This window comes from Protopterus annectens, chromosome 7.part1, assembly GCF_019279795.1.
Source record: "Protopterus annectens isolate FY-2018-M chromosome 7.part1, PAN1.0, whole genome shotgun sequence".
Classification (NCBI taxonomy): domain Eukaryota; kingdom Metazoa; phylum Chordata; order Ceratodontiformes; family Protopteridae; genus Protopterus; species Protopterus annectens.
Window position 1 is genome coordinate 255,696,186 of NC_056740.1, and position 25,169 is coordinate 255,721,354.

General features: G+C 43.2%; 1 protein-coding gene across 1 annotated transcript in view; it reads left to right on the forward strand.

Moving 5' to 3' along the window:
• The window catches only part of FAN1 (FANCD2 and FANCI associated nuclease 1), a 571,422-nt gene that overhangs the window by 147,247 nt on the left and 399,006 nt on the right, over positions 1–25,169 (forward strand). The window contains exon 2 of the mRNA XM_044078482.1: positions 620–821. Within this exon, the coding sequence (XP_043934417.1) occupies positions 620–821 (202 nt within the window). The remainder of the gene's footprint in view (positions 1–619; positions 822–25,169) is intronic.

Below are 25,169 nucleotides of genomic sequence, written 5' to 3' on the forward strand. Positions count from 1 at the left end.
TACTGTATATGCTTTAGGATGAACTATTGTAATAACTTGTATATGGCATGGTTTTAGAATTAATGCAAATATGAACAAGCAATATTTGACACCTAGAGGCATCAGTAGTATGTAACTGCAGAAACATCTGGAGGATGTTACTCAGCTGTAATGAGTTAATCAGTGGTTGAAACGAACTGGTGTAGTGTGCCCTGTGACATCATGGCATGCACTGACAGAAGGAGCATACATTACCAGTCATGATGGGAGGTCTGAAGAGTAGCTGAATTAAGGAAGGAAGAAAGGGTACCCAGTTGAAGTCCATGGAGGAGGACTCTGTCCTAAGATCACGTGGTTAGGGTGAGAATGAGTCTTTATTTCCTCATTGCCTGGATGCTTTGCCCTGTAGAGTGTACTGCTTCTAGCCTTCACTTTCCCCCATAATTAAACATTCCCAGCCCTCCTGCACTGGGGATGGAAAGAATTTGCATACAGCCACTGTTGCTCATCCCCAATATTTGTCTTATTGAGACTTAGCTGAACTGATGTATCCAGTGACACAACAGGAATATATGCTTACAGGCTGCTAGATTCTTTGTGTTTACATTGTACTGAAATTATGATGTATTGAATGTTTCAGAGTCAGAATTAGAAGATGTTTCTGAGGCACTGGATTTACTTTCTGCACCTGAGCTAAAAATATTAGCCAAAGCATTTCACTTGGAAAACGCCAATGCTCAAAAACAGCAGTTAATACAAGGATTTCTCAAACTGGCCAAGCAGCGTTCTGTCTTCAGCTTCAGCAAAAAACAGCCTAGTACTGCTGCAGTGATACTAAAAAGGTATGTTTTACAAATAGTAACACTTCAGGTACTTCTTTTTATGATAAAATAAGATTATTTAGTGAGATTAAGTGATGACCGTGTCCTTTTTATTTATTGTTTGTTACATTTGTTTACTGGGAAATTCTGACCAGGCAGAAATTGCCCGTTTTCAGTGGAGGCCCGGGAAGAAACATCACGGTACAATACAGTAATACACCCTGATTAATGACGTCTGTATTGAAGAGATAATCTGAACACTTAAAAGCTCTGCTGCCGTTTTTATGATCTTGGTGAATTTTATTGTGTCCTGCTGTTTCTTTCATGTTTGAAATTTGGTGTATAATCTGTTTTGTAGTTTTCTGGATTGCCATACTGCTACTTGAGTGTGCCATATCTGTAGTTCACACTGGTTTTGTCTCAAAGTGTTTTATTTATTTAAATTTGTTTACCAAGGTGGAACACTGATCAAACATAGGTTCATAGGTTCATATTAGGCTATCTGCCCGAGGGCATTTACAAGCCTAGCCCATAGTTTTGTGGCTTAAGCCACCCCTTTAGTATGGGGAACTATACCCATTATTTTGCTGTGCCTCTGTTGAGCAGTGACACTGAGGTAATCCCTGGGGTATATCTGCGATCTCCCATCCATTGGTCAAGATTTCTCTTGAACAAGGCCAGCGAGGTGCTCTGCCTCACATATACCGGGATTTTATTCCACAGCATAGGGAGTCTTTGGGTGATGAATCTATCCCTCCAGCACGTCCTATTAATAGCCGTGTTGAGGTTTAAGTCTCCCGCCCTTGTGTCTCTGACGGATCTAGATTTTTTGAGGTGAAGCATATTCATCAAATCTGGGTTTGACGTGGCCTTGTATGTTAGGCAAAGGTCACCTCTGAGCAAGCGGTAAGCGACTGAATAGAGCTGGAGTTCTTTCAGTCGGACAGCATAGGACAGATGTTTGAGACCCTTTATCCTTTTGGTGAGGAACTTTTGTGGCCTCTCCAGCTGCTGCAAGTGTCGGGTCAGTGAACAATGACCAGTTACATGCTTATCCAGTCTTCATTAGTATTCTTCAGTTTTTGAATGAAGGATCTTTATTGTGCTCGTAGTTTTACTGTTATATACTTTAACTGTTTGGAATATTTTTATCCCAGTTTAAATGTCAAGCTTCCACTTCTCTTCTTTAGAAGGTGTATAGATTTTGGCTTTGAAAATACACTGATAATCCAATGGCTGGTACGAACACAACAGAGTAGTCATCAACTCCCTTTTTCTCATTTTTATGTGGGGTTTGAGGTCTCACATCAGCATTAGTTGGTGAACACAACACAGAATATGAAGTTTTTATATGTTGGAAGGGGAAGCTGCAAAGAAAAGAAGTTACAGAAGAGTAGACTTGGCTGTTTTTCCAGTAGCTTTGCTTGAATAATTAGTACAACTGCATATCCTCTTCTGAAAGTACAGTGCTGCTGTAAGAATCCTGATTTACTTTTGCTGTCATAAGACTTTTAGTGAATGTGACTGTCCGATTGATTGCAAGTTTATTTAGTCGTGATTTTTGTGTTATTTTTGTAAGGAGGTTCATGTCTTAACCTCCTTTTGTAGCAGTAAACAGAAGACAACAGGGAGGTGTGGGCAACAAGTTTAACAGAAAAATTGTTATGGCAAAACATTTCTTAAAGCAGTAGTGAATGTTCAAAAAGAAGAATGCAGTTTTAAATCATCTTTGAAAAATTAGATAAAAAAGCTAACACTTTGTAAGGCATTAAAATGTTTTATTGGGTAAATTAAAGTTTGCAGTTGGCTTGCAAAATTTCTGCTTGTAATTAATTTTACTGACCACTGTAATTAGATTTTTAAAATGCACGAATGATTTAACCTGGCTTCATGGCCCAGAGGGATGGAACTGTAAATGCATCCCAGGAGACCTTTGCTGGATTAGTGGCCTTGGTACTTGGAGGACCCAGGCAGAAAGGCAGAGCAGAGAAGTGAGTGTGTGTACTTTCTTGCCTGTCTTGGGGGTGGAGAAACTAGTGGGTGCTCAGTAAGTATATGGGGAAGTGCGATTTCTCTGGTGGAGACCAGGGAAACTTCTTCCTATGCGTGAGGGGAGGGGCTGCTTGCTGCGTACATCCTTTAGGTTCATATGTGTTTACTAGGCTAACGACCACAAGGGCCTTTTTTAAGCCTAGCCATGCATCCCAAATCTTTGATAAGTTCTGATACCCTTGATAAGTGTAAGCATGGGGCTGCGTTATGAACCATTTACAGGTTGTCTGTGTCCATTAGAGAGACAGGTGCCAAACCAGGGGTGAATTTCCTGTCCCATCCAGTTGTCCCAAGTTGCACTTTAATTGGGTTAGGGAGGAACTCTGCTTCACATGAATGGGGAGCCTGTTCCATAGACTGGGTAGTCTCTGGGCTACATACCTCCCTCTCCAGAAGGTCTTATTTATATCACCGACAACGTTTAAGTCTTTAGAGTGGGCAATTATGGTGCTGTTTGTTTTGTGGATGTGCAGAAGCTAAGTTTTTTGACATCCTTGACATCTATCTGGTTTACTACAGTTGCAGAGAGCTGTTTGATACTCCCTACCAGCTGTCAAGATCAGTATCCAGTGTGCATATATGTCTTGTACATGTCACTGAACTAGAAGTGCTGGCCTCCACCAATGACTAGTAACCTTGAGCTGAAAACCCTGCCCTTCCTTTGGGATAGATGAAGTTTAAAAATGCTGCCCATTTGTTTTATTCCCAAGCTGACTACTCCGGGATTAGGTCTGCTGTTTGAAACCAGCACACCTGTTTCACAGTCAGGGTTTCATTGCTCTATGCCATGGAGCCAAGCTCCAAAAAACTTTCTTTATTTATGTTTTTTCTTTTTCTTTTCTGGGATTGGAGACATTTCGAATGTTGAAAGATAAAAATGTTTACCTTCAGACTATCAAATGCAGAATGTCAACAAATGCCAGTAGCTCATTTTTGAGATTGAGGTAGAACGTTGATTGGGCTTTTGCCCTTTTGTCACTATAGTGTGATCTTGGAGTTGGTATGTATAATTAACAGGGGGTATGGATAGCACAGCCTCCCACATGTGGGGTGTAGTGGGGCTTGCCCCCTGCAGTAAACAATGTTTTATGGTTTTTAGCTCGGTTTCAACATTCCAAGCATTTGATGCTGTGGGCTTGGTAGTTTGAATGTAGACTATTTGTGATGTTGACATTCTGACCTAGACCTGTCTGTGATTTGTTTTTCTCTGCTGTAATTGCATTGAATTTGGATGTGAAATATTTATGGATTAAATTGACTCTGTGAATTGCCCTTTGCTTGTTTTTCTTAAATATTTTTATTAATATTCATTTGCTAACCAGGAAATCCAATAGGGTCCAAATACCTTTTGAAGGGGCAACCTAAAGCACTGGCTGGTTAAGTAAATTGCTTACAGTTGCACAGTAGGCAAAGGTACACTGAGGGCTTCAAACCTAGGACTACAAAAAAACTCTAGCATTTCATAGCCTTAAACTTCTGATTGTTAGGTAGTCCAATCTCACCTTCATTTTTACATATGGGTTCGGAGCCGATCCTCTGCTCCGACTTGGCCGATTTTCAAGCTTGAAGATTTCTGGTTGGCTTGTGGCTAAGCAGGTATCCCATGGTGCACCAGTGCAATCCCCAGACCTCGTTTTCCGCGTCGAGTTCGGATGTGCTTCTCTTGGCTCTGGCTAAGTTTTTTCAATTTTCATTATTCTAGTGGTTTTTTTGCATAGTTACTGAATTTATACATTTATAGGATTGTATCTGTCTTGTGTGACCGTATTACTAGTATCCTGTGTACCAGTAGTTAGGCGCAATTGCACTTTGCCTAAATCGTTAGTTTTGGCGGTGTCGCCTTTTTCCTGTTATTTACTGAAAAGTATACAGTTAAGGTTTACCTAAATTGCCTTGTGTGACCAGTATTAGTAGTCTCCTGTGTATCAGTGGTTAGGCGCAGTTGTGATGTATTGTCTAGATAGCTAGTTTGGCGATTTTGCCGTTTTTAATCAGTAGGGGTTCCTGTTGATTATTTTCCTGTCAAGTGATTATTGTTGACTGGTGGTGTTTAGCGGGGACCTGCTAAAGTCTTAATTCCTTACAGTTGCTATTTTGCTCCTACCTTTTGAGCGTGTGTGTGTGTTGTGGTATTCTTGGTCTGTTTGAATTAGAAGACCTGGTTCTTCACAGAGCTAGGCCCTTTTAACTTAGAGGACCTAGTCCTCGTGTTGCTACTCCACTGTATTTTATTTAAAAAAAAAAAATTCCTGTGTGACTGAACCTGTCTGTTTAGTGAAAAACCTAGTTTCCTTTCTTACACCAGGCTAGGCCTGTTTAACTTAGAGGACCTAGTCCTCGTGTAATTCTTCTGCAGGGCTAGGCTCGTTTTAGAAGACCTAGTCTTCAGTCATTCTCATTCTCTTTCCACTTCTGGTTGCTTGTGTGTTGCAATGTCTAAGGATAGCAAGGAGCACAAACCCTCTGGGTTTAAAAAATGTATGAAGTGCTCCCAGAAAATGTCTTTGAAGGATGGTCACAGTAGCTGTGTCTGCTGTTTGGGAGCCATCCATTTGCAAGAATCATGTTTGTTCTGTCATGCTTTCTCTCCTAGAGTGTTTCAGGAGAGAAAGAACAAACTGATACTCGGGGGGGGGGGGGGGTCTTTTGAAGCCAACCTTCGAAGAAGCTTTGTCTGGTTCTTCGGCTAAGTCTTCAAAGTCAAGATCTGACTCAAAATCAAAGGGTACAAAAAGGCTTTCTCCAGCACTGGCTAGTGTTTTGGAGCCGCCTGCCAAATTAACAAAACCTGCCTCCTCGACGACTCAGTCTTCGAAGCCGGAGGAGAGCACCGTGATTTCAGAGTTGGCCACAGGTGCTTCGGTATCGACTGCTGAACCCTTGCAAATAGTTGAATCTGCTTCTCGGAGCCGGTCTGTAGAGTCCCTACCGGTCTCCTTCATGGTCAAATCTCCAGTGCCTGCTAGGTCGAGATCCCCAACCTCATCTTCCAGGAGTCTTTCTGAAGAAGATGTGGAGAGGGTAGTACTGAGACTCCTCAAGTCATTTGCCCTGACTAAATTTTTGTTTGCTCCGGAGCCACTCGAACCAGTCTTGTCCTCATCCATGATTCCTCCCCTGAGCCATGTTGGTTTTTTGGAGCCGGAGTCCTTGTTACCAACTGAGGAACCCTCTGTTCTGGCTCCCCTTGCTGTTGCATTGGAGCCAAGTTCGGCTCCGACACATTCGGCTGAGTCAGTCGTGTCCAGGGACTGAAGCTCTTCTGTCGGCGCCGAGGGGGAGGGTTTGAATCTATCTTTGTCTGTTCCGAGCCTTCCTCTCTGTGCGTCTGCCAGGGTGAGCTCAGACCCTACATCTATCTTGGAGCCAATGGCTCGGGCTCCGGCACCGTCCTTTGTCTCTTCAGAATGGGGACGGTCTTCGGAGCTGGAGAGATCTGCTTTTGAGGTGATGAGGAGTGTGCTGTCACAATCTACAGCCCCTACCAGTGGTACAAGCACTCTTTCCCCCCAGGGCTCCCACTTCGGTCTCAGTACTTACTTTCTCCAGAGACAGTAGAGGCCCACAGCCTCAGGAGCCACCGGCTGGTGGTCACTCTTCCGGGGCCTCCTCGGAAGAGAGTATGCAAGAGGAAGCATATTGACTCCCAGGATTAGTCTCTGACATCGGGCACTGATCTCGAGCCAGAGGGGTCCCCTAAGTCCTCCTCTGATGTCTTCTTTGTGGACATTCTAGAGATCCTTAAACAGAGGTGCGACTGGCTCACTGTCAATCCTTCTTATGAGGAGTCTGTATACCTGAAAGCTTTCGGGTCTCAACCCTCTGCCTCTTGTGTGTCTCCACCTTTCGACGAGCTAATGGATCTGGTTAGTCAGAAGGTGTGGGATACTCCCAATGCCGTGGAGCCAGTCACTAGAAGACCAAATAAGTTCCTGTCTGCTCCTCCTGGAAAAGAATTCTTGTCTAAGGGCATCCCCGTAGATGCCATGGTGGTGGCGGCAGCCACAAAGAAGGAGTTGGTGGAGACTTCCTTAGTTCGTCTGCCAAACAAGGAGTCTCGACAGATGGACAGATTTGGGAAGCATGTATTTAGTTCAGCGGCTTTTACACTTTGATCCCTGAACTATCTTACCCATTTCACGAGGTTGCAGAGGGATCTCCTCAAGGAGTTAGGAGATTCCATACAGGGTGCTTGTCCTGAGGGAGTCCCGTTTAGGATCCCTGCTCAGTTGTCCACCCTAAATTCGGTAGTTAACTCCTCCATTCAGCTTATATCTCATGCGACTGATGTAGCAAGCAGAGTAGCGAGTTCAGGAGTTGCCCTTGGGCGCCACTCCTGGATGCGCTTGTGTAATTTTGCGGAGCCGTTTAAGTCCACCTTCACCAATGCCCCATTTGATGGTGGTTCCTTGTTTGGTTCCAAGGTGAAAGATACACTCACTCTGTGTGAACAGGATGGAAAGACACTCTCTGCCGTGGGAGTCTGTTTTACCGTCCCATCTCGACCATACCCCAAAGGTCAAAGGGGAGGTAAGATGTGGCTCAAAAAGTCCCAGAGGGCCTTTCCAGACACAGAGAGTGAATCCTCCTTCAGAGGCAGAGGAGGAAGAAATGGTAGACGTCTCCCTAGAGGCAGGGGCAGTCTGCAAGACCGTGGTTCCTTTCGAGCGCTCCTGATGTGGGGCCCGACTGTGATTCTCTGGGGCCAGTCGGGGGTCGCATCTCTTGTATTCAGAAGCCTGGCTAAATATAACCCAAGACAAGTGGGTACAAAAAGTTGTTACCAGAGGCTATATCATACCCTTTTCCCTTCCACCGTTTGTTCCCAAGAAGATCCCAGATGTTCCACCCAATCACAGGGATCAAGCAATTGTGGAGATCAACAAGTTGCTCTCAAATAGTCATCCAGCTCGTCCCAGCAGACCAGATAGGATCCAGAACTTACTCCAGGTTCTTTAGTCCCAAAACGAGCCGGAGACTGGAGGCCAATATTGGACCTCAGCAGATTAAACGAATCCATGAAAAAGGACAAGTTTCGGATGGTAACACTGCAGTCGAAACTCTCGATACTCCCGTTGTTAGGGAAAGACTATTGGATGTGCTCTCTAGAGCTCCAAGATGCCTACTACCATATAAAAATGGACAAGGTGTCAAGGAGGTATCTGCGTTTCCAGCTGGAAGCCAGCCATTATCAGTTTCGTGCTCTGCCCTTTGGTCTTACCACAGCCCCCCAGGGTGTTCACGAAATGCATGGCAGTAGTGACAGCTTACCTGAGACATCAGGGATTCCAGGTGTTTCCGTATTCGGACTGGCTCCTGACCGCCCCCACCAGGCATGTACTTCTCCAAAACAGGGATGCCACCATCCAGCTTTGTGCTCAAATAGGGATCTCCATAAATTGGAAAAATCTGCATTACTGCCCTCGCAATCTGTAATTTTTATAGGCGCAGAGGTAGGCACAGTGGACATGACAGTTTGTCTTCCCGCCAAAAGAGCACAAAATCTCATCTCACAAGTTCAGCGACTTCTCCCACTTCGGAAGGTCAAAGCAAAGTGGATTCTTCAACTTCTTGAAACGATGGCCTCAACCATTCTGTTAATACTTTTAGCCAGGTTGCACATGAGAATTCTTCAATGGTTCCTGTTTTCCCAGTGGTCGTTCTAATATCTGCCGCTGAATCATCCTATTCTGCTGACGGAATCATGCAAAAAGGACCTTCGTTGGTGGATAGCCCCCAACAACTTGTTCACGGGAGCTCCCTTTGTGCCTGCCCAACCCGTTGCCACTGTGACCACAGATGCCTCCCAGGTCGGGGGGGGGGGCATTATCTTGGCAGGACTGTCCACGGCACATGGCAAGAACATGAAGCTCATGTGCATATCAACGTTCTGGAGATGAGTGGTGCTTCTGGCGTTGCAAGCACTTCAGGACCTTTTTCCTCCAGAGACTGTTGCGATACAATCGGACAACATGTCGGTTGTGTGATATATCAACAAACTGGGTGGTACCAGGTCTTACCCACTCTGTCGAGAGGCCATGCAAGTTTGGGAATGGGTGATTTCTTCCCAGCACTTTCTGGTGGCAACACACATTCTGGGGACAACCAGCGTGATAGCCGATAAGCTGAGCCGGTCAATCTTGCTGCCCCACGAGTGATCTCTGAAACAGAAAATAGTGGAACAGATTTTCTGAAAATGGGGACACCCTTGCTGCGACCTTTTTGCCAGTCCAGTCAATGCCAAGTGCAGCAGTTATTTTTCCCTAATTCCCCCTCCGGGGGAAGCACCCAGAGGCGCTCTGGTACACGATTGGCCCACGGGACTTCTCTATGCCTTTCCTCCATTCCCTCTTATCCCCAAAGTGATACAGAAAGCCAACCGACTGGGAAGCAAGTTAATCCTCGTTGCTCCTTACTGGCCTCGTCGGGTCTGGTTCCCCTTCCTTGAGCCTCTTCTCCTGGATGATCCTTGGATCCTGGACTCAGTTCCAGATCTATTGACCCACATGTTGGGTTCGCTACACCCCTCTCTCCACATCCTCAAATTGACAGCTTGGCTGCTCCAGTTCCATCTGTAGTCAGGCTTCATGATGTTTCGTCATCAGTGTCCCATATTCTTTTATCCTCGCATAAACCATCAACCAGAAGGCTGTATGACAGTAAATGGAAAAGGTTCTCTATTTGGGCACAGAAAATGAAAGTGGATCTTTACACCGCTCCCGTAATTCTGGAATTCCTTTCGGAGCTTTTTCAGCAGGGATCTGCCACAGCCACCATCAAAGTACAATTGGCGGCTATCTCACATTTTTATTTGGGATCTCCAAATGTTAACCTTATGTCGCATAAGTTATGTAAAACTTTCTTCAGAGGAGCCACATTACTGAGACCACCTTTACAGGAACCTGTGGCTTCTTGGGACTTAAATTTTGTATTGTCCAAACTAACATCCCCTCCCTTTGAACTATGTCATTCAGCTTCCTTAAAGTACTTGTCTTAGAAAACTGTGTTCTTGGTAGCTATTAACATCAGCCAGACGTGTTTCTGAGCTACATGCCCTGTCTATTAAGCCACCTTATTTAGTCTTTCATAAAGACAGGGTTTCTTTACATACTAACCCTTAGTTTGTTCCCAAAGTTTGTTCTTCTACCACATTGAACTAGTCCATTGAGCTTCCAGTCTTTCCCAGTCATAGCAATGCAGCGGAATATCGTTTTCACCAGTGGGATGTTCACAGACTGCTACGTTTCTATTTGCAATGGACCAAAGAATTTCGGAAGTCAGACCAGTTGTTTGTTTCCTTTTCTGATTCCAGTTTGGGCTTACCAGATGTTCTTCGTTTTCCATTGCTGCAGTCCTTACTATTGGGTATAGTCCGCGTCCAGTCGGCCCGAATACCAGAGTATAAGGCTGACGTCGGTCATGGCGCCTTAGACTGACGTCAGTACGTCAGGGTACTAATGCGCATGACCGACGTCATATCCTCAGTCTTTTTTGCCGCATGGTCCGATGCAGAAGCAGTTTTGCGAGTGCAGGTTGGCGTTCTGAGATATTTCCGAAACCGGAGTTTCAGACCGAAACAGAGTTGGCTAAGTACCCCGTTGGGGAACATTTTGGTTTTTCTTGCCTCAGTATTTTACGGATGTCAGAAAAAGTGAATAACTGTATTTCTTGTGGGAAACAGATACCTCATAGGGATTACCATACCTTGTGTATACCTTGCTTAGGGCCTGAGCACGACGTTGTTGGTTGCCGCTCTTGTGCTAGGTTTAACAAACGCACTATTAAGAGGAGGTTAGACTGTGCCAGGTTAGTGTTTGGGAAGCGTTGCAATTATAAAATGCCGTCGGATGCTCCGACGCCCGCTTCGTCCAAGAAGCGCAAGGACAAGTCAGTGAAGCCTAGGGTTGATGAACCGGCAGTCCCGGACGTCGGTTCTTTAGAAGGCTCAGTGGAGCCAGAGGTTTTGCCAGGAGTTTCCATGGAGTCTCAGGCAGAAACTTTACTATTACAGGATGTGCCTTCTCAGGAGGTAGGCCAAGCTGAGGGGGCTTCTCAGGTAACTGTTCTTCCCTCTCTTCCCAAGGTAGTTAGAGCCTCTCCTTCTGTTGCCAAAACTTCTTTGAGAGGTAGGCCTAGTTCAGCTTCAGTGGGGGCTTCTCCTAGCATTTCGGGTTCTGTACCTAAGAAACATATGCTTAAAATGGCAGAAGATTTGATTACTATGATTAGAGGTTCTATGCCCCCGCCTGATAAGAGGCCTAGGGTGGAACCGGAGTTTGATAGTTTTGAACAGTGTTCACAGGCTTCAGAGTCTTCTGCGGAAGACTTGCAGGAGTATCCTAATTATTCTGATTCTGATGTGGATGATTCCACTCCTACAGCTTCTCCTCCTGAGGATTTCTCATTTTCAGAGACTCTGCATTCCATGAGGGAGCATTTTAAATGGGAAGGCCAGGATTACTCTGATTCCAGGAAAAGGCTTAGGGAATTCTTGTTTTTGCCCCAGCATAGGCCCTTAGCTATTCCTCCTGTGTTGAATGTGGTGGAAGATGTTTTTGCAGAGGCTTCCCTGAACCCTGACTCTTTGCCTCCTGCTCCTGTTAAGCCTGATAGGTATTATAGGGTGCCCGAAGCTCATAAGTATTTGTTTAAGAGTCCTAGGGCGGACCCAGAAACTGTTTCTCAGGGGCCTAAAGGTGTTAAAGCTTCTGTGGTTAAAAATCCTGTTCCCACTGATAAAGAGGCGAGGGCTTTGGATAGGTGGGGAAAGAAAGTGTATACTTCTTCCACTCTAGCCATGAGAGCGTTGAATTGTCAGTTTCACATGCTAAAATATCAAAATTATCTCCTTTCACAATTGAAATCTAAGGTGGATGCTTTGGCGGAAGGTATTGAGTGTAAAGAGTTGCTGGATTTGGTTCATGTGTCTGAACAAGTGGGTAAGCATTCTTTGCAATGTGGTTTTGATGCTGTACAGGCCTCCTCGAGGGTGGATGCTACTAGCTCTGTTCTTCGCAGGCATGCCTGGTTGAAGGATCAGAATTTAGCTGAGCATGTTAAGACAAGGATTTTGGATGCTCCTTTACAGTCTGATGTGTTTGGATCGCCTGTGGAAGCAGTTTTAAAGAAAATGGAGGACAAAGCTAAGTCTATGCAAACTGTTAAAGATTTTTTGCAGGTGCAGCCTCCGAAGTTTAGTAGAAATTGGCCTGCTAAGGGGTGGACATATCCTGCTTATGATTCCCAGTCTAGGGGTAGGTCTAGACGTGGTAGGGGCAGGGCTCAAGGTTCTTTTAGGCCTAGATCAGGAGTTCACCTGCTCAGACTTCTGGTGAGGGCAGGGGTCAGTCCTTTCGTAAACAGACCCAATGACCTGCCTTTTCAGCTGCCAGTGGATTCTCGTCTGGCAGCTCCTTTGGGAGGAAGACTGTCTCTTTTCAAAGAAAATTGGGATTTAATTACTCAAGACAGATGGGTGTTGGATATCATTCACCACGGTTACAGATTTTATTTCCACACAATGCCCCCTTTCAAAGGTATGCCAGACGTTCCTCCTCCACAAAGAAAAGAGGCTCACAAGCAAGTTTCTCAGTTACTCCAGATGGGGGCCATTCAGCCAGTCCCTGTATCAGAAAGGGGCCTAGGATTTTATTCTCGCCTGTTCCTAGTACCAAAGAAGGGGAACACGTGGAGACCAATTTTGGATTTATCTCTCCTCAACACTTATCTGGACATTCCCAAGTTCAAGATGTTGACGTTACAACAACTTTTACCTCTGCTGGGCAAAGATCACTGGATGGTAACTTTAGATCTCAAGGAAGCTTACCTTCATGTGCCTATAAGGCTAAGTTGCAGGAAATATCTGCGGTTTCGAACTGGAAATTCTCATTATCAGTTCTCTGCATTGCCCTTTGGCTTATCTACTGCGCCCAGAGTATTCACAAAGGTTCTGGCTCCAGTGATAGCTTACTTCAGGCTTCAAGGAATTCAAATCTATCCTTACTTGGACGACTGCCTGATTCTGGCTCAAGAAAAGGAAAACCTTCTACAGCATCTGGAATATGTTATAGCAGTGCTAAGATGCCTAGGGTATTCTGTGAACGAAATAAAGTCCAGTCTAGTACCCTCTCAGGACATGTGCTTTCTGGGTGTGAGACTGAATACAGCAGCCCAGATGGCCTTTTTAACCCCGGACAAACAAAAGAGTCTGTCACTTTACTTCCATCAACTATCTCATCAGTCCGTGCTGACTGCAAGGACAGTCCTTCAAGCATTAGGGTTCATGGCATCTTGTATTCTGGTGCTTCCCAATGCCAAACTGCATATGAGGAAGCTGCAATGGTATCTCAAAAATGTATGGACACAGCACTGCCAGGATTTGGACACTGTCATTCAAATAATACCTTGCCTTCAAAAAGAATTCTTGTGGTGGGCTCAGGAATGTCACCTAAACAAGGGACTCTCTGTGACCCGGCCAGAGGCGAGTCAGATTTTAACGACAGATGCCTCGGACATTGCTTGGGGAGCTCATCTAAATGGAAAGTGGATACAAGACAAGTGGCCTGCCAGACTACAGCATCTACATATCAACATGAAGGAGATGTTAGCAGTCCAGTTTGCATTAATGGCTTTCAAGGAGTTGCTTCTTCCAGGGCAGGTGTTGATTCTAACAGACAACACAACTGTCATGTGGTACATCAACAAGCAAGGGGAACACATTCTTATCCTCTATGCAGGCAAGCAATGATTTTATGGGAGACTGCTAAGCTTGCAACTAACTCTTCAGGCAAGGTTTCTGCCAGGAGCACAGAACTCCTTAGCAGATGTGTTAAGCAGACAAATCATGGATCCCCACGAGTGGAAACTGGATCTTCATGTATTTCAGAAATTGACAGTGTCATGGGGAACTCCAGACATAGATCTGTTCGCTTCTCCACTAAACCACCAGCTGCCAAAGTATTGCACAAAGGGGTTTCATCACACAGCTTGGAAAGTGGATGCTCTGTCTTTCAGTTGGAAAAACCTTCATGTGTATGCCTTTCCACCTCTGCCTCTTCTTCCAAAGGTACTATTAAAGGTCAGACAAGACAGGCCAAGGATGATTTTGATAGCTCCAGATTGGCCTCGGCAACACTGGTACCCACTACTACGGAGTCTGGTAAAGAAGCCTCCATGGCCTTTACCTCTGATTCCTCATCTGTTATCTCAGAAGGACGGTCATCTGCTCAATGTCAAGCTTCACTCTCTTCATCTAACAGCCTGGCATATTCTCTGTTGAAACACAGCAGGTCTCCACTTCCTCAACGAGTTTTAAATGTGATTATGGAAGCTAGAAGACCTAGTACAAGGAAGGTGTACGCAGAAAAATGGAAGAGATTTTTATTTTGGAGTACAGCAAAGAATTTGGAGATTTCTGAGCCTAATTTGAGTGTGGCTCTTCAATATCTTACTGAGTTATTGGACAAAGGTTTGTCCTTCTCTTCCATTAAGATTCATGCTGCAGCAATTTCAGCTCACTATGATTGTGACCCACCATTGTTTTCGCATCCTTTGTTCAAGCAGTTTCTTAGAGGGGCAAAGAATATAAGACCCCCACGTAGAGCTCCTACTCCTGCTTGGGATCTCAATTTTGTGTTGGAAAAACTTACTCTACAACCTTTTGAGCCTGCGGCTACTGCTGAATTGAAATACTTGTCATGGAAGACTGCTTTTCTGTTGGCTATTACTTCTGCAAGAAGGGTGTCTGAATTGCAGGCCCTTATGGCAGTAGAGCCCTTTTTGATTTTCCATAAGGATAGGGTATCATTACGTACTAATCCTTCCTTTATGCCTAAGGTGGTTTCTAGTGTGGCTTTAAACCAAACTATTCATTTGCCTACTTTTTATGCAGACCCCCAAAATAAAGGGGAAAAGATTTTGCACACTTTAGATGTACACAGGCAATTGCGTTATTATTTAAGCAGGACTAAGGATTGTAGGCAGTCTCAGCAGTTGTTTGTTTCTTTTGCTTTGAGTTCGCAGGGCAAGCCTGTGTCAAAACAAACTATTTCTAGGTGGATTGCCTTTTGCATTGCATTTTGTTATTCCCATCATGGCAAGGAAATTCCAGCTGGGATTAGGCCTCATTCCACTAGGGCTACTGCCACTTCAACAGCATTTCTAAGGGGGGTGGCAACTAAGGATATTTTGGAAGCAGCTACTTGGAGTTCAGTGCATACTTTCTCTAAGCATTATCACCTTCCTATTTACTCTAAGTCTAGGGCTGGTTTTGCCACAGCTGTTTTGCAAGGCATGTTGTCAGCTCCTACTTCTTTATGATTTGCCAGCCTCCCTTACCTCTGCTTTGGGATTCTACCCAATAGTAAGGACTGCAGCAATGGAAAACGAAGAACATAGTACAGTTTTGTACCTACCATAAATGTAGATGTTCGAGGATTCCATTGCTGCAGTCCAATTTACCCTCCCTCCTTCCCCTCTGTGTTTAGGGGTGGTTGTGTAGGTGAGTTTACATGCTTACTTTTTTGTATATATTTTTGTATATATGGTACATGTTTTTGGTGCAGGTATTTTGGGCCTTGTCTTTTTAGGGTCTTCTGACATCTGGGGCAAGAAAAGACTGAGGATATGACGTCGGTCATGCGCATTAGTACCCTGACGTACTGACGTCAGTCTAAGGCGCCATGACCGACGTCAGCCTTATACTCTGGTATTCGGGCCGACTGGACGCGGACTATACCCAATAGTAAGGACTGCAGCAATGGAATCCTCGAACATCTACATTTATGGTAGGTACAAAACTGTACTTTTCTAAGGTGACATTGTCTAACTGGATTTCGAGTTGCATAGCTTTCATCTACAGTTTGGGGGGCAGATCTTTAACCCACAGGATCAAGGCTCAGTCTACCAGGTCTCTGTCTACCTCTGCAGCCTTCCAAGCCAGGGTAGCAATTGATCATATCTGTGTAGCAGCTACGTGGGCTACCCCTCACACCTTCATTACTCATTATAAGTTGGATTTGGCTTCTAGGGGTAGAGCATCCTTTGGCTCCATGGTGCTCAGGAGTATCTTCCAATGAGCCACCCAAGAATAAGGCGCTAGGGACGCTGTCCCATATGTAAAAATGAAGGTGAGATTGGACTACCTTACATAAAGAAGTTATGTACTCACCATAACATTCCATGTTGGTAGTCCATCTCACCCCTTATTTTTACCAACCCTCCCTCCTGCCCCCATCCTGGAAGATCTGGAGGTAATATTGTAAGTGTCTTGGTTGGCGACCCTTTAGTATTGGTTTGTCGGTTAGGGTTTTCTTCTATTTCTTTCTATTGCTAGTGAGCAGCAAACAAGATCTGAGGATTGCACTGGTGCACCATGGGATTCCTGCGTAGCTACGAGCCAACCAGAAGTCTTCGAGCTTGAAAATCTGCCGAGTCGGAGCTGAGGATCGGCTCCGAACCCATATGTAAAAATGAAGGGTGAGATGGACTACCAACATGGAATGTTATGGTGAGTAAATAACTTCTTTTTAATTGTTTTGATTTTTATTTGGGCAGTTTAAAATGTATCACTTGAAATTGTATTTTTAGTGGCGGATATTATTTCAGAGTTTTGTTGCCTAATTTCCTAATATTTTGAGACTCTGCATGATACTGGGTTGATTACTCCATTATTCTTTTCCATGCCAGAAATTATTTCTTAGTTTTATTGTTGGCAACAAGTTGTAATGTTCTGCAGCTGACTGCATGGCTCAAGAAGGATGGAGAATTTACTTTGATGCAGGCAACCTGTGTTAGATTAGCAAACCTGATCCACAAGGATTCACCTCGGGGATAGGTATTGAGTGACCTTTTTCCAAGCTTGCCCACCTATCCCCTTAGAAGGGGGTGAGCACTCTAGTTCAACAGTGTGTGCATTACAAAATGCACATTAATTGTTTGGTGGGATAAGTGGCTAGAGCATAACCAAAAAAAAAAAAAAAAAACAGAAAAAAAAAACCAGAAAAAAAGAAACCGCTAGATGGCAAAATGTCACTATACAAGGATCTCCTGATACCTTTTTCGCCTGCTTCCCAGCTGATGACATTTAAAGCTTTTCACAACTGTGGGCCTTAGTCCTTGAGGAATAAACTGGTTAGGTGCTGGTGGTGGTGGAGTGAAAGTTCAAGGAAGCACTCTGACATGGCTGATGGCAGATAGCTATGGTGGAAACAAAAACTGTAATGGCCTGTACTTTTTTGACCATTTGTTTTATTTATTTTTATAGCATTTTATTTTCATTTATTTCTTTTCTGCAGACTTAGACTTGTAAAATAAAAAAATAAAATAATACACATTTGTTTACTGGGAAAGTCCGACTGGACACAGGTCCATTTTCAGTGGAGGCCTAGGGAGAAAAGCTCCACAATACAGTACACAAGAAAAGAGAAAAATCGAGCATACTTATATGTTTGTGTGCTAGAGAGTTGATTGAGTAGAAGTATATGCGGCAACTCAAGCCAGTTTAGCTGCTTAAGGGATAGACAGTGGTGGGACCTATATGAGGCTTCAGTAGCAAACTTGGCAATCTTGTAGCAAGATTCTATTTTATTTAGATCAGTTTGGTGAAGATTAATCAAGATGGGGAGAGTCATAGAGGAGAGTGGATAGAAGATGAGTCCTTGCGATGGTTGCTTTGGTGTGTTAAGTCATAAACTGTTCCTATAGAGGAGTCCCAAGTTTTTTATTAACTTTCTTGATGGTTTGTGCTATGTGAATGTTGAACCTCAGGTTGTCTGTTTCTACACCTAGCAGTTTAGTGTGTGGTTGGACTAATTTGAATGTTTTCTTTAGAGTAGATTGTGAATTAACTATTTAGGGGAGGAGATCTGCCTGGGCTGAAAAGAATTTTTTATTTTTTTTTTTATGAGGATTGAGAAGAAGTTTAATGTTAGTGAACCAAGTTTCGGCTAGGGTGAAGTTATTTTGGGTTAGGGATTGTAGTTCACTTGAGGTGGGGGCAGCACATATAAAGGTGGTGTCAACTGCGTGTTGTACTACCGAGGCAGTGGGTGAGGATAAATAGATCTTGTTAGTAAACAGAACACCAAAGGGCCAAGGATGGATCCTTGAGGGACTCCTATAGTAACAGGGGGGACAGTTGTCCCTGCCATAGGACTGCTTGCTGACAGCCAGATAAGTAGCTGCTGAACCATGATATAGAGGGGGGACTTATATTTAGGGTAGATAAAGTTTCAAGAAGCATACTGTGATTTACCATGTCAAAGGTTTTTGATAAGTCTAAGAATATGGAAGAAACAAACAGACCCTTGTTTCTATGGTGGTAAATTGTATTGGTGAATGATAGTAATGCTGTGGTGATACTGTGGGAAAGTCTAAAGTCATGCTGGGATATGGAGAGTAGGTTGTTGTTTTGGAGGTACTGCATTAGTTGAGTATGAACAACTCTTTCTAATATTTTGGATAAAGGTGATAGGATTGCTATTGGGTGATAGTTGGTGAGCTCTACGGAGTTACCTCCTGTGTGCAGTGGAATAATATTTGATGTTTTCCATGAGATGGGAAGCTTGCATTCTAATAGAGACAGGCTATAGCTTCAGCTGATGTCTCAAGGAAGTTTGCTGGTAGCATATCAGCTGCTAGAGTGGTTGGTTTAAGCTTCCGAAGGAGTTTAGAAAATTGCCTTGGTGGGCACGGAGTGAAGGTGAAAACTGGAGGTATTGTATTGTATATTGGGGTTGGTTGGGGTAGTTATTAGTGAGGGGCTGCTAATACTATTTTGGGCATTGGCAAGGGTCTGGACTGTTTCGATAAAGAATTTGTTAAATTGAGTTGGAATGTTTTCATGGTTATTTGGTAGCATAGAGGTTGTAGTAGTGGACTTCCTGGGTGTAGTATACCATTTATTGTAGCCCAGAACTTTTGGAGGTTGTGAGCCTGTTTTTCTTGCATATTTTTATAGTAGCTAGATTTGTCTTTTTTTTTTTTTTTTTTTTTTAGCTTCGTTACAGAGCTCTAGGTTGTTTTGTCTCAAAGTAGCAGTTTTTTTTTTGTTTTTTTTTTATTGAATCCAGGCCATGTCCTTTTCTTTCATTATAGTTTTAGTATCCTTTCTTAGCCATTGGGCATATTTGGTTTTTATTCTAATGGTTTTGTGGGATGCATGATGATTTAAGATTTTTAAGAAGGTTGTGTTAAAGTATTCAACGGCTTTGTCTAGAGATAGTTTTAGGAGAGCCAGTTGCAGCTTTTTAGTGCATTGATGAAGTCAGTAGCTATAAAGGTCTTTTGTTGCGAACTACTATGAGGATAGGTTGGTATCCGTTCCTAATTAGGTAGGTTGGATGATGGTCACTTAGGGTAGCTGGAAGACAGCCAGATTGTTGTGCAAGAGTGGGGTCAGATACCAGGATCCAGTCTAAGATGGACTGGTGTTTGTTTTGCCAATTCTACTGGGGGTGGTTATAGTGTGGGTAACCCTGTGGAGGTTAATAACGGCAGAGGGATTATGACTGGAGCAGTTAGGTCAGTCAATATTGAAGTCCCCTAATAGTATGGTTTCATGTGGTAGGGAGGAGATCCAATTAAGCAGGCTTTCCATTACAGTGATGTTATTGCCTGGTGGGATATGGCCACCTGCAATAATTGTGTGTTGGAATTGATTTTTAATTTGGCAAGGATTAGTTCTACATCTTTTACTTCTTTGGTATTATAATGTAGTTGTTCTATGGTGAGATGATTTTGGAATAATATAGCAACACCTCCGCCCTTTTTTCTCTAATCTGTCTCTTCGGATAATGTAACCAGGGACAGTAATCTCATTATTATGGTGTTGTGGTTTGAGCCATGTTTCAGTTAGCACAGCAGTGTCTGGTTTGTATAGAGCTAGTTAGGGCATGAAGGCATGAAGTATACTTCTTGCATCAATGTTTAAGAAGAGGAGAGCTGAGGTAGGTCTGTAATATAGGGGGGGTGTAGCTGATTTGAGTTTGGGTTGGCTGATGTTTTAGGTCCTGGATTGGGGGTGTTTGTCTCAACTACAAGTGAGTTTATGGAGTAGGTGTAGCTAGAGTTTGATTAATTTGTGAATTATTTTAGTTTGTCTATGAGATGCGTGAGGGTTAGTTTTGATTGTCGGTTTATTGCATGAGTAAGAGAAGGCTTGAGAGGAGGTAAGGTCGCATGGTGATATAGGGAAGTTTTTTACTTTGGGACTGGCTATGGATTTTGCCTTGGGGATGTGGTGTAGTCATGAAGATGAGTGTGGTATGAGGACAAGATGGAAAGGAGTATGGTGAAGATTATTAGTGGATAGAATGCTGTTTTTAGTAGTTTGGTTGGATGTGTGTAACTTACGTTATTTAGTTTCAGAAAGAAAGGGGTGTATGTAAGGGTAATATCTAAAACTGTATGAGATTGGTGTATTAAAGGTACACTATAGGAGGAGTGGTGGAATTTGTTGTTGATGGGGGTAAGAGATTTGAAAGGATAGATATTTGACAGTGTAAGAATTGATAATGGGAGTTGTCTATACCTACAGGTTGAAGTGATGTTGGGGACCTAGGAGCTATTACAAGCTTATGGTAATGCTGGGTATATATCTTGTTTAAAGTGTTGAAGAGTATGGCCAGTGCCAGAGTTCTTTTTTGCGTTAGGGAGCAGATGTATGGCCAGGAAGTTTTGGTCAGGTAAGTGGTGTCCTCAAGATAAGAGGGGGTAACAGAGATGGTGAAGTAATAAAATTATAAATCACAATTATAACAAATACCCAAAAGGGACTGCTTGTGACTAAATAACCTAACAAGAAAGATTAATATATCAAAAATGTCTGAAAAATAAGATTCATGTGATATCACAAAATGTATCTGAAAAATAACCTCAATCCAAATGTGCCAAATGCTAATGAAATATAAATTATATACATTATACACTATATACTATGCCCCATAATGTAATAAAAAAGAATATATAAAAACTGTATAGAAAAATGGGACAATGAAATGCATCCCAATCTCACTTATTGTTTGTCCCTGGCATATATTGTATGAAAACATGTATATTACAGATGAATAATGAACACTAATACAAGGCTGATGGTTAACCAGCACAACTGTTATGAATCACCAAATTCCAAAAGAAAATGTAACCTGATGAAATAATTGAACTATGTGAAATTCCCAAATGTGTGTGCGAAAACATTTATAAACCGTAGAAATAACCAAATTTAGCCAGGTCGGCCTGTAAATGTCTTGAGTGGTAGACCAAAACAAAAACCCACTATGACCTAAAGCAAGTTCCAAAATAATTCAGTTCACTTCAGGAATGAAATATGCCAAGTATGGAATGATGAAGCAACTACTTTAGTTCTCCTCATAAGGCCAAATCCAGAATCGATGTATCCAAAAGTCTTAGTTCTGGCCCACCAAAAACATCACTCTTCAGTCATTCCGCTCAATATTTACCAGGTAGAATGTTTAGCTTGGAGAGATCTCCCCAAAAATGGCGTAAGTAACTGAATTCACACCAAACAACTGCATTTTCATAAAGTTAGATACCAAGACCAAAACACAGTGGACCAAAAAGTCTTAGTTCTTGCCCGACAAAAAACGTTACTGAAATACAGAGCAGATAAACAACACTCTTCAGTCAATCCACTCAATCCATTACTCACCAGTAGATCTGGGGATCTAATTCTTGCCAGTTCAAATGTTTAGATTACAGAACCCCCCCCCCCAAAAAAAAAAAATGGCGTGAGCACCCCCGCTAGCATTCAGCCAACTTTCCCATCTGAAACCTGAAAGCATGGACCAAACACCATCCTTTCCGAACCACTGAAAAGAAACATTTACACAAGAAACCGCCAAACATTATCACGATACAGCGGTCAAGATTTTTAGTTGTATCCCCCTCAAAGTTTGATGGAAAAGGCCATAAATATAGTAAACGACGCTCACACCAATGTTTCAATCATACTGAACTTCTGGTATGAAAATTCACTCCATCTGCGAATTCTTACAACATAGGTTTATTGACCAGACTTTCTGAGATTCCTTGTGCAGGAAATATGTCCATACTTATCTTGGTGTCTTCTGCATATGTCCATCAGCTGCTTATGTATAATCTCTGGGATTAGACTTGGCAACTTCTGCTGCATTCTAAACTTCAAGACTGTTTGTAAGTTTAATTGATAGGGTTTTTTTTTTTTTTGCTTTTGCATTTTAATTGACTAAGCTCTTCTCTCATTTTGTTGTGACAGGGATACTTCAACACTGTTCTTTTTTTCCATGTTTCTACATTTCAGCCCTTTGGAAGACTCCATATACTGCATAAACATAGTGAAAGTCTAAAGCAGACCTTTGTTACTTTTGGATTTACTGCTGTGGTTCATAAGTTCATGTTATGCTGTGGATCAGGTAGAATATTTCAAGCCTATCCTCAAGATCCCATTATGTCAGTAGCCTACAATATAAACATGGTGAAGGGTGAAACAGCACATTGAACTTTGCCCATTTATTCTCATTGCTGTACACTGGGTTGGCGTTGAGCATCTCAGGCAGGTTTGCAGGATGTCCTTTTCTCACAGTCCATGTAGGATTTTTATATGAAGGCAGCATTTATCCATAAGAGGCCTATAATTATCTGTGAATTTATAATTATCTGTGAATTTACTGTCTGGAAGAACTATAAATCATATGGGAAAATTCTGTGATTGCCTTCACACACACATGCACACACACTGATCTTTCCTCTCCAAATTATATATATATATATATATAGATGGCATTGCCCAAATCCAAATGGAAAGTCGCTCTTAACACAGAAATCAACCACTTCAACTTGTGGAAGAGAAAAAGGCAGATACTATTATTATAGATCATCAAAGTGAATATATGCTAATTCTTCACCTACCCCTTTACACATGGAAGAAGGCTTTCATTTCACGTGTAAATGGGGAGTGAATATATGGATAAATGAAATAAGACAACAGTTAGGCTGACTTGAATCTTGTGGTCTTTGAAGTGATAGCAGTATATGGTGTATATAACTGCTTATCTTGACCTTCCTGAGGCATTTAACACTCTTCCTCATCAGAGAATCCCTAACCAGTTCATAGTCAGGTTCATAGGTAGGTACTAATCGGTCTTAGGGCCTATACAAGCCTAGCCAAAAAGGTACCCTGATCGAGCAGAGCCACAGATGTGATCCCGGGGTGAATTTCCTGTTTCCCATCCAATCATCAGGATTTTTCTTGAGTGCTAATGAGGAGCTTTGTTTGATATAGATAGTTAGTTTGTTTGATATAGATAGGTAGTTTGTTCCAGAGTATGGGAAGTCTGTGGGACAGGAATCTATCCCTACAGCATGTTCTGTTTATTGTCGTGACAAGGTTTAGGTCCCTAGAGCGTGTAGTTCGGAGGGATTGGGATTTCTTTAAGTGGAGTGGAGCATGTCCAACAGCTCTGGGTTTGACATTGCTTTGTATATTAGGCAGAGATCACCTCTGTGTAGGCGATATGCGATGGAGTAAAGCTGGAGTTTTTTGAGACTGTCTGCGTAGGGCATCTGTTTGAGGCCGGTAATCCTCTTTGTGAGGTATTTCTGCAGCCTTTCCAGTTGTTGTAGATGTCTTGTGAGGTACATATCAAAAGGGGTGCTGTACTCTACAATGGTTCTAATGAGTGTTGAGTAGAGGGGAACAATGACATCTTTTTTTTCCTGGATGAGAAACCATTTGTGATGAGGTGTGCCATGTAGAAGGATTTCCTGACTACTATGGCGATGTGATTGTCAAAAGGAGAGACTACTGTCCACTTGTGCCCCAAGGTCTCATCACACTTTTGGGGTTAAGTAGACTACCACCTATGTGGTAGGTCATGCATACAGAGTATTTACCAAAGGGGATGACAGTGCACTTTTTGGCATTGAGCTTGAGGCCATGGCTTTGACACCAGGCATCTGTCTCAGTGAGGCCCTTTTGTAGGATGTCCACATCGTTAGGAGTTTTGATTATGGCTCCTAGTTTGCAGTCATCTGCGAACTTCATTAGCCGAAGACCTTCTCTGTTAGCCCGTACTTCAGGAAAGTAGATACCAAACAGGAGAGGACCAGGACTGAACCCTGTGGTACTCCACTTGTCGCTGGTCTGAAGTCTGATTTGGAGTGTGCTACTTTCACAGTGTGAGTTCTGTCAGTGAGCCAGTTGGCAACCCATCTTGTGACACAGGGATTTATACCTAGTTTAGTGAGTTTATCTATAATTCCAAAGTGGGGGATGGTGTCAAAAGCCTTGGCGAGATCTGGAAAGGCTGTGTGAACCACCTTACCCTCCTCTACGGCTTTGGTGATTGAAGCAATCAGGTTTAGGAGACATGATCTGCCTTTTACAAACCCGAACTGGGTGGGGTCCAGAGATTGGAGATTACCAATGTCTTTGCTTATAAGTTCCATGGCCTTGCAGACCAGGCTCATTAGGTTAATGGGGCGGTAGTTCCTGCGGTCCATGGTGGCTCCCGCTTTGTGGATGGGATAACCGTCGCTGTGCACCATTCAGTGGGCACAAAGCCTTAGGTGAAGCTATGATTGAACATGGTGCTTAGGTGGGGTGCCAGGTCATTAGGTAGTCCATGTAGAACGCAGCCTGGGATGTTGTCAGGTCCCATGGATGCAGTGTTCTTGGCTTTGGAGATTGTGGTTTTTACCTGTGCAGCCATGATTACAGGAACTTTGCATTCTTCCAGTATAGAGATAGGCCCTTTAGGGGGGTGAGAGGGTGCTGAAGTTAGCACTGAACCTATAGGTTCATAGGTAGGTAGGCTATCAGCCCTGGGGCCTATACAAGCCCAGCCAAAGGATACCCTGGCTTTTGCCACCCAAGAAAATTATTTTCCTGTGCCAATGTCGAAGCAGAGCTACAGAGGTGATCCCTGGGGCGAATTTCCTATTTCCCATCCAGTCAAGATTTTTCTTGAGTGCTAATGAGGAGCTTTGTTTGATGTAGATAGGTAGTTTATTCCAGAGTATGGGAAGTCTCTGAGACAGGAATCTATCCCTCCGGCATATTCTGTTTATTGTGGTGACAAGGTTTAGGTCCCTAGAGTGTGTAGCTCGGAGGGATTGGGATTTCTTTAAGTGGAGCATGTCCAATAGCTCTGGGTTTGACATAGCTTTGTATAATAGGCAAAGATCACCTCTGAGTAGGCAATATGTGACGGAGTAAAGCTGGAGTTTTTTGAGACGGTCTGCGTAGGACATCTGTTTGAGGCCGGTAATCCTCTATCTTCCAGGATGTTGGCAGTATCAGTTGGTTCTGTATATTTAGTG